Source organism: Camelina sativa, chromosome 4, assembly GCF_000633955.1.
Source record: "Camelina sativa cultivar DH55 chromosome 4, Cs, whole genome shotgun sequence".
NCBI classification, from domain to species: Eukaryota; Viridiplantae; Streptophyta; class Magnoliopsida; order Brassicales; family Brassicaceae; genus Camelina; species Camelina sativa.
Genome location: NC_025688.1, coordinates 16,063,643 through 16,073,213, shown reverse-complemented (window position 1 = coordinate 16,073,213; position 9,571 = coordinate 16,063,643). Strand labels below are relative to the sequence as shown.

Here is a 9,571-nt window from a genome sequence, read left to right as displayed (position 1 = left end):
TATGTTATATGACTAAATGCAAAGGTTTATTTACACCTTAGGTCACACACACATTTTATGGAAATTTTCTTAGTCCAGCTACCAAATTCCTTTTTGGAATGGTCAATATTCTAAGGGTTAATTTGTTACCAGTATTCTAAGGACTCCTCTTTATAGTCCTATTTGATATTCAAGCTCTTGTAAATCCACAAGTTTGAAACTTCGGATTAAAAGTTTATTTTGGTACGAAATATGTTTATTTTCTAAAAATCTATTCCGATTGTTTTGATAGACAGAGACAAAGACGAAATTGTTAGAGTTGACGTCTTGTTTAGAAAAACATTGTCAAAATATCTTTTCAATCAATTCAAATTGGTGAGGTGTATGCTATAAAGTAAACCTAGATCTAAAAAATAGTCGTTATCATCGTTAGTTGTTCTCATTGGGAATCATCATGTTCATTGAGTTTATTTTATTGTTTGGACTTGTATTTACCTTTTATTTTTTGATCAAAGAAGTGTTACCATTTCATTAAATAAAAAATAACATACAAGACAAGGATTGTTTAAAGTACATCCAAGGATGATTGTTTAAGGTACATCGAAGGATAATAAAAACCAAAGCATAGATCAATAAAAGTGCAAGGATAGATAGGACTTGTATTTACTTTTGATTCGTCCACATTGTTAAGTTTTATTAATAAAAAATACCTAAATTTGTTGAAACTATTGTTTTTGTACATTGTTCCAACCCGCCGGCATTATTTTTCTTCTACAACCACTAAAACATATGGAAGAAATAGCTAGGTTGAGATCAATTAATTAGCATGAAGATCCGATAATGTACATCTGACTATGAGATTAATAATTGAGATTTGATAGGGAGAAAAAAAAAAAAGAGGAGGGATCAGAGAGAGATAAGAACACCGTGCGGTACCTGTTTATTTAAAAGAAGCAGAGAGAACGACACTGACTTAAGTCCCATAAGAGGATGCTTGAACTCTTGTAAAATGACGATGGCTACAGAAAGTCGGACTTTGGCGATGGCCTCAGAGATGTTAGGGGACTCGACAATGATCCCACTGCTAATTAAATTAATGAAACAAAACAAGAAGCTTTGACTATAAAATAAGTTTTCTGCTAAATCAAAATTGACTGATTTTTTTTTTTTTTTTTTTTTTTNAACTTACTGAAGAGAAGAAGTCTCTGCTGATATATTCAAGACCGCAATGCCGCAGGAGTCCGATAACTTGAGTTCAACTTGGGTATTAGCCGCAGAAGTCTCTGCTGATGTACTCTCAAATAACTGTTTATAAAAGGCTTGAGCGTGTAAAAGGTTTTCAGGGTTCTTCAAGGTGAACTTGTGTTTGGGAGGCCCCTCCATCCTAAATCAATCATAATCGTTGGACCATCCCATTAGTTAAATTCAGTTTAAAGAAACAAAATATGTAGCAAACGAACACAAACTAATTAATTACTTGGCAAGGAAACCCCTATAAATGTTTACTTCAATTACAACTGAAATTATGTGGAGATTGTGTTTAATTGCAATTATTAATGATTGTTTTGGAATTAAACTATTGAAATCAAAATCATTTGTTTATAAAACTATTAATTAATGGAGAATCTGAAAATTATGTTAAAAAATCTCTTCTCATCTTTATTTGATCATATTTTTAAAACATTAGTTAAATCCTTACATATATCATATAATAAATAAAATTCTAGATTTTTATCCACATATATTCTGATTCAATTTTTTTAAACAGACATAATATTGTCAATGAGCAGAAAAATAAAATAAAATGAACGTTGTGCATGGCTAAACATTTTGGGTGGTAACTCAAAAACATCATAAAATAAACTAAAATGATTAAGTTTGGTTTAATTGGATTCTTTTGCTCAACTGTATAATTTATGGAATATAATAAATATTCAAATATGTTTTTGAAGAGACCAAATCTATGATTTTAATCAGATTTTTTGGCTAACCCTCCAAAAATAGATATCAAATTCTATATATATTTTAGAACGAAAAAATAATATATTAATAATGGTAAATAAGCACTTAGAAGAAACCTAATGGTAAATAAGTTAATGATTAAATGAGTTCATCAGTCAAATGAGTTTGGTTATAATAGGTTTATGTATTAACCACTAATCCATCATTTCTTCATTATAAATCTAATATTATCAATATCATCATCATCATACTATCATCATCATATTAACATCAGCATACTATCATCATCATCATACTACCATCATCATATCAACATAATCATACTATCATCATCATCATAATATCATAATCATATTAACATCACCATCATCATATCAACATATATATATATATATATCATAGTCAACAGCATGATGTCATCATCATCATCTTATAATTTTATATTAAATATTAATTAATTTCTATTGTAATTAATTATAAATTTTTATATTAAATATTAATTAATTTATATTATAGTGGATCAACTCAATTATTCATCTAACTCATTTAACTAAATGGATACATGAGTTGATCCATCCCAATTGTTAAATGAGTTGAGTCAACTCATAAACTCATTAAACTTTTAACTCATTGGATAATGAATTTAGTTGGGTTGGGTTAACCATTTTGACACCCCTAATTATAGTTCAATCATATTTTAGAGTTTAATTTTTTAATTAGAATTAGAAGAAGTGAAGTAATTTATCTCTAATATAACTATATATATATATATATATATATATCTATATATATGTGTTTAATACATTGAATATACAACTGAACTAACACATTAAAAACAAAGAATAACGATTTAGAGATTGGAAATACTAGAGATTGAAAATATGAATAAACACATAGAACAATAATTATTTATATATTATACAATAAATAATTATATTACATAGAAACTAAAAATATATATTAAATAATAATAAATATTAAAAACTTTTAATTAAGTTATGTACAATAAAAATATAAAAATTTCAAAATATATTTCTGAATATAATTAAATTTTAAAATTTAATATATTAAAGTTTTGTCAATACCGAATATTAAATTCTAGTCATTCTATTGTTGCAACCCAAAAACAATTGTCCATGACCATGAGAAAGCAATGCTACAAATGTTGTGTCACAATTTATCAAGGAGATCTAAACCTTTTGCTTTGGGTTTCAAAGCTACTCTCAACCGACTATAGCATCAGTCTCTTGAATCCTTGTTATCACGCTACTTTGGGTAGTTTAGCTTGCTCTAATGAGAAACATAACATTGATTTTTTCTTTAACATCACAATGTCTATTGACCATGACCAATGTGTTATCTTTTGAATCCTTCGAGTATGATCTCTCGATTCACAGTGATCTCACATGTTTCAATGCGCTTCCAAGCCATTGTCTTAAAAGATCTTATGGATTCAAAACCGGTAAACCTTATCTATATTTTATGACATTGAGGAATGCCTTTTCTTGTAATGTTTTATTAACCTTTGGGTGTCTTGAACACTTCGGAATTTCAATTTTTCATATGGCAATAGTTTCCGCTCTTCGAGTCTGTACCAAACTAAACGATACCTCATCTGAACCAAAACTTAATTCAATGAAACTAATTTCAAACCGACAAATCGACGAACTAAAAAACACAAAAAAAACCAAACTGATTTGATTGTTGGAAATTATGTCTTAATGTATAATTTTACAGTAAAAACTCTCCAAAAAGTGACATATATAATAGTCTCCAAACTAAACTATCCGATTTAATTTATCAAATGTTCCTGGTTCAAACTTCAAAGTTTGGTTTTGATTTATCGAATTGAAGCTAGTAATTCCTCCTATTTACCTATATGTGGCTATGTGAGTACGTAACCGAAAGAAACGTAATCAATTTGTGACTTCCGGTTAGGCGGCTACACAATCACAATAGTAGCTGACATTTTATTTCAAAGACAATTTAGTAACGAGATCGAGTAGGAGCGATGTCGTTTTCTGCTAGCATGGCTAAGGCAATAATTGTCGTTGAAAATAAATATTATTAAACGAGATCATGAACACGTATAGCGATTTTTTCTTTCTTTGATCACACAAATCCGCACATAAACAAGATTAGCTGGCTAACTAATCTGAAATATACGATTAGATAAGAAAGATCAAAAATAAAATACTATCAGTAACACAATACTTTTAATCATTTTTATTAGAATAGTATATCCAAAACTAAGTAAAAAACACCTTCAATTAAAGGCTGAAAAAAACATATATAAAATTAAAACAGAAACCTACTGAGATACTCCACACGCTGACAGAGATCTTTACTGGCCTGCTCATCAAGTTTATCATTCGACAGCGATTTATTCTTTTGACATATATATTCTTGTAGCCACATATTTTTAGTCAACTATATATTGTCGATCGATCACATAGAGCTAACAAAGTCAACAATTTCAACCACATCTTGGAGTATAGAGTTGGAATTCACCACCCTACAATTCAATCTGATTTGTCCTTGAGTTCCTGTGAGAGGTGTGATATTTCCCATCCTATTCATCGCCTCCACAAACGCATTGAAGAAGGTTTGTGTGCTATTAGCATATGATCTCACCAAAGGGATAGTGTCAGTTGCATTGGGGCTGGAGAACAATTCTTGGTCGCTCTGGATAAGACCTTTTCGCTCACCAAGGTTAACGTAGTATTTGTTGTCGAAAACCGTAGGCGTACGCAGATCAAAATCCACCAAGGCACTTTGGTTACCATTACGAGGACACAATCCACGAAGAGTTTGAAGGTAAGTAGTGTTGAGAGTAGGGTCGGGTAAACCGGTGTTGCTAAAGTTGTATAGTCTGTTTATAATAAACCGGCACTGATTTTTACCAAATGTGTGGCCACCTAAACAAAAGAAACACCATAAGATCAAATTAATAACAAACTCAGTTGATAACAACTACATATGAATTGGTGTTTAATATCCTTTTATTAATTACTACCAGAGAGCGCAACGAGATCAGAAGGACGGTCGAGGCCAACATTTCTAAATCTATCTTTAAGTACTTGAAGTGTGGAGGATGGACCAGGAAGATTTGCATTAGCGAGTTGCAAAAATGCTTGTAAGCTGTCTCTTCTCCCCAAAGGAACTCTCCAAGAAGGACCTCCCGCCTATGATATCATTCAGAAATTTTAATGCGTAAAGAGAAAAAAAACATGTTATATAATTTCATAGATGATATACTCAAAGGAAGGGTTTTCTTAATTTCAAATATTTTCTTGAAAAGTATGAAAATGTATAATTAAATTTTTTTTGGTTAACATAAAACGTAGTCTTACCAATTATATTATTGTGATGAGATCTTATTTTTTTCAATAAAAGTAAACGACCTATCAAATTTTCTTAAGGGGACCACGCGTTTTGAATGTTTTCCTAAAATAAGTTTGAATTCCTTGGTCATATATGGTTGAAACGTTGATACGAAATTTTGAGTGCGACCTTCTAAAACAAGAAAAAAAAAAATTTATTTACAAAGTCAGGTTGTCGTGTTTAAAAAGTAATAAAAAAAAAAGAATGACAAAGTGGAGCATATACCAAAGTGACTGATTGTTGAGCTGCGATGGTTAGCATATCCGCGCATGACACCGTTCTTGGGCATGCCCTCTCCACTGCGGCTTTCATTTTATCAATCACAGGAAATCCCCGAGCCGAATTTGCGTTTCCGAACGCATCTTTCTCTGTTCGAAACGATGTCGTGTTGTCTAACAAGATTGATGCATCACAACCCTTTAAAAAGTCCAAAATACCATTTGCTAAATTGTTAGTCAGTGTATTACATCTATAAATATAAAGTTGAATCTTTACCACCAGTACGATGTAAACACTGAGTATTTTTTTTTTAGTAATCCATAAATACCCTATTTTACGCAATAAAGATAAAAAATCGTGAATAAACTAGACTATTGAAATGTTATATACAATCTCATTATAATAGGAGTATATAATTAAATTCAAATAATAAATGCAATAAGATAATATGAATAAAAACATGAAAAAATCATTAATATGATACATATTGTACACAAATAGTTAGCAACGTGATAGATTATGTGAAAAAAAAAAGTAATTATCTTACATTTACAAAGCAGTCGTGGAAGTGAAGACGAAGGATGCTCGCGGCAATACGAGGGTCTGACCTTAACTCGTTCACAATGGTATCTCGTACGATGTTGGTAACGTTAGGGCATGAATTGTCATAGAAGGTAGGGGTAAGTTGAGCATCGGACAAAGAGGCATATAGCATAAGACATCCCAATGTGATTAAGGCTGTCCAAGTGAACGAAGTCGAAGAAGAAGTGGAAGAGCGATGCATTTTTTGAAAGAAAAAAGAAAACGATGTGATTTGGTTTACCACAAAGAAGGTGAGTAAGATCCATATCTTAAAGAATCCTTTTATAGACAAAACGTGTCTAACTTGGAGGCTTTTTTTCTTTTGGGGTATTCATACTTAGTAACCTCAAACTTTCTCACATTTTCTGTATTTTTTTTGATAAACATGGTCATTATACGGTCAGATAAAAATCAGATATTTTCTAATAAAAACCAAACACATGGTCTGATGGTCATATTTTCTGTATTAACATGGTCATTATACAGTATAATAAAAATAAGATATTTTCTAAGATTTATTTATTTATTTATTTTTGGCAATATTTTTAAGATTTATTAACAGTTTTAACCTTTGCTTTTAACATAAAGTTTTAACCTTTGCTTCAACTACTCTCTCTACTCGGGGAGTTTGGCAGAAAATTCTCAGCCGCAGCAACTCGACCTCTGGCTAGCCTCAATCATGTGATTAGCTGTCACTTTCGATCTCTCTATGTAATTTTCAACGTTGTTAGGCATCATTAATGCCAGGGTAGTGGCTTGTAGAGAAGAAATAGAGGTTTACATACTTATCGCAACGTTGATATCATGCTGTATATGGCAAATCCTATAAATAATCTATATTTTCGTGACATGTGTGTATCTATATTTTTGTTGTTTTTTTTTAAATGAATTAATTCGATATTTCGATGACAACATGCACGTGAGAACATGTACTGATATATATGTTTTAGAAAAATCTAGAAAAAGAGAGATTAAAATTAAATATTCTCAAGTAAAATCTTGAGATTTTTATTTATTGATATGTATTCTTGTAGCCACATACATATTTAGTAAACAATTATCACATGGAACTAACAAAGTCAACAATCTCCACCACATCATGGAGTAGAGAGTTGGAATTCACCACCCTACAATTCAACCTGATTTGTCCTTGAGTTCCTGTAAGAGGTGTAATGTTTCCCATCCTATTCATTGCCTCCACAAATGCATTGAAGAATGTTTGTGTGCCATCAGCATATGCTCTCACTAAGGGGATTGTGTCAGTTGCATCGGGGCTAGAGAACAACTCTTGATCGGTCTGGAGAAGACCTTTTTGTTCTTTCAGATTCACGTAATATTTGTTGTCGAAAACCGTAGGCGTACGCAGATCAAAATCCACCAAGGCACTTAGATTGCCATTTTGGGGACATAGTCCACGAAGGGTTTGGAGGTAAGTAGCGTTGAGAGTAGGGTCGGGTAAACCGGTGTTGGTGAAGTTGTATAATCTGTCTCTAATAAATCGACATTGATTTTTACCAAATGTGTGACCCCCTAAACCAAAGAAAGACCATGATTATATCAGAAATTAACTCGCTAAATGCAACTATATCAATTGGTGTTTAGTTTCTTTTTGTTAATTACCGGAGAGAGCAACAAGATCAGAAGGACGGGTGAGGCCAACATTACTAAAGCTATCTTTGAGTGTTTGAAGTGTGTCAAATGGACCAGGAAGATTATTATTAGCGAGTTCCAGAAATGCTTGTAAGCTGTCTCTTCTCCCCAAAGGAACCCTCCAAGAAGGACCTCCTGCCTATAGTACAATATATATCCATTATATTCAAATAACCACTCGAGTACTCAATGAGAAAAATAAAAACATGTATTATAAAATCACTAATTATGTACTCAAAAGGAAGTTGTTTTAAGCTGCACTGTTTCTTGGAAAAAATGAAAAATTATTCTTTCTGGCTAACGAAAAATGTAGTCTTGCCTAACCAGGTAAATCCAAGTAATGAGACTTAGTGGCTATCAAATTTTCTTAACGGGACCACGCGTTTTGAATATTTCTCAAATAATTTTGAATACTTTTCATATGTAGGAGAAAATTTGACACTAAATATAGATTGTGACGTTCCAAAAAACTAAAAATATCCCAATTTTTGGTTTTCCGTCATGTTTGTTATATGTAAAGTCACTACTTGATATATATATAGTTGAAAAAATGTTTGTAATGAAAGATGGAACAATGGAGCATACCAGAGTGACAGATTGCTGAGCTGCAATGGTGAGCACATCTGCGCATGAAACGGTTCTTGGGCACGCCCTCTCTATTGCGGCTTTCATTCTATCAATCACGGGAAATCCCCTAGTCGAATTCGCGTTTCCAAGCGCATCTTTCTCTGTGCGGAATGATGTCGTGTTGTCCAACAAGATCGATGCGTCACAACCCTTTTAAAAGTCCAAAATATTATTTAACAAATTATTAGGCAATGTATTACATCCATAGCTTTTTAATTTACCAGACAATTTAAGATAAAACTTTTTTTTGTCATCCATTAAAGTCATGTGTTCCTCTAAAGCAAGTAATCAATGAAGATTATATTTCTACCTATCAATATAATGATGTTTGAAAAGTCATTTTAATATATATATCCCTCAACAGAAAAAAAAACAAAAAACAAAAAACAAAAAAGAATGATTGATGGATGTTAAATTTCTGACGTGCTATGTACGGCACCATATGCTCTTCCTAACAACTGTAACACTAATAATTTATCTTCGTGAATCCGACTTTTCATATACCTTTTGGAAAACATCCTTGTGCAATAAATTAATAAGTAACCAGTAACATCATTGTCGACGAGATATATATAAAGTATTAATTCTATGGGAAAAGCAAACATATGGCATCTAAGTATCTAACATACGTGAAAAGAGTATTAACTAAGACAGTTTGCGTGTGCTGATTACAAAGAATATTTGTTATCTACTTTTGTTTTTATCTACTTTTTACACTAAGATATTAATATTTATAAGATGAACCACAGTAATTCGTTACGGTATAGATGTATGAAAAGTGAATTCTTACATTAACAAAGCAGTCGTGAAAGTGAAGGCGAAGGATGCTCGCAGCGATACGAGGATCTGACCTTAACTCGTTGACAATGGTATCTCTTATGATGTTCGTGACGTTAGGACATGAAGTGTCGTAAAAGGTAGGAGTAAGCTGAGCATCGGACAAAGACGCGCGAAGCATAAGACATCCCAATGTGATTAAGATTGTCCATGTGAACGAAGTAGATGACGAAGAAGGAGAGAACTTCATCTTTTACGAGGGAAACAGAAACTCTTTGATTGGGTTTAATGGAGAGGATGAGTAAGGTCCATATCTTAAAGAATCCTTTTATAGCCAAAATTGGTCAAATCTGGAGGCACAATTTTTTTTTTTTTTTTTTTTTTTTTTTTT

At 31.8% G+C, this 9,571-nt stretch overlaps 2 protein-coding genes across 2 annotated transcripts; both read right to left on the bottom strand.

Moving 5' to 3' along the window:
- Positions 4,145-6,363, bottom strand: LOC104780735 (peroxidase 34). Its single transcript, XM_010505256.2, has 4 exons — positions 6,092-6,363; positions 5,551-5,742; positions 4,958-5,126; positions 4,145-4,859 (listed from the first exon to the last, which is right to left on the bottom strand). Exons 1-4 carry the CDS (start codon positions 6,326-6,328, stop codon positions 4,390-4,392), a joined length of 1,068 nt encoding a protein of 355 aa, XP_010503558.1. The 5' UTR covers positions 6,329-6,363; the 3' UTR covers positions 4,145-4,389.
- On the bottom strand, positions 7,098-9,486 carry LOC104780736 (peroxidase 34-like). The gene is made up of 4 exons (XM_010505259.2): positions 9,194-9,486; positions 8,362-8,553; positions 7,747-7,915; positions 7,098-7,656 (listed from the first exon to the last, which is right to left on the bottom strand). Exons 1-4 carry the CDS (start codon positions 9,428-9,430, stop codon positions 7,187-7,189), a joined length of 1,068 nt encoding a protein of 355 aa, XP_010503561.1. The 5' UTR covers positions 9,431-9,486; the 3' UTR covers positions 7,098-7,186.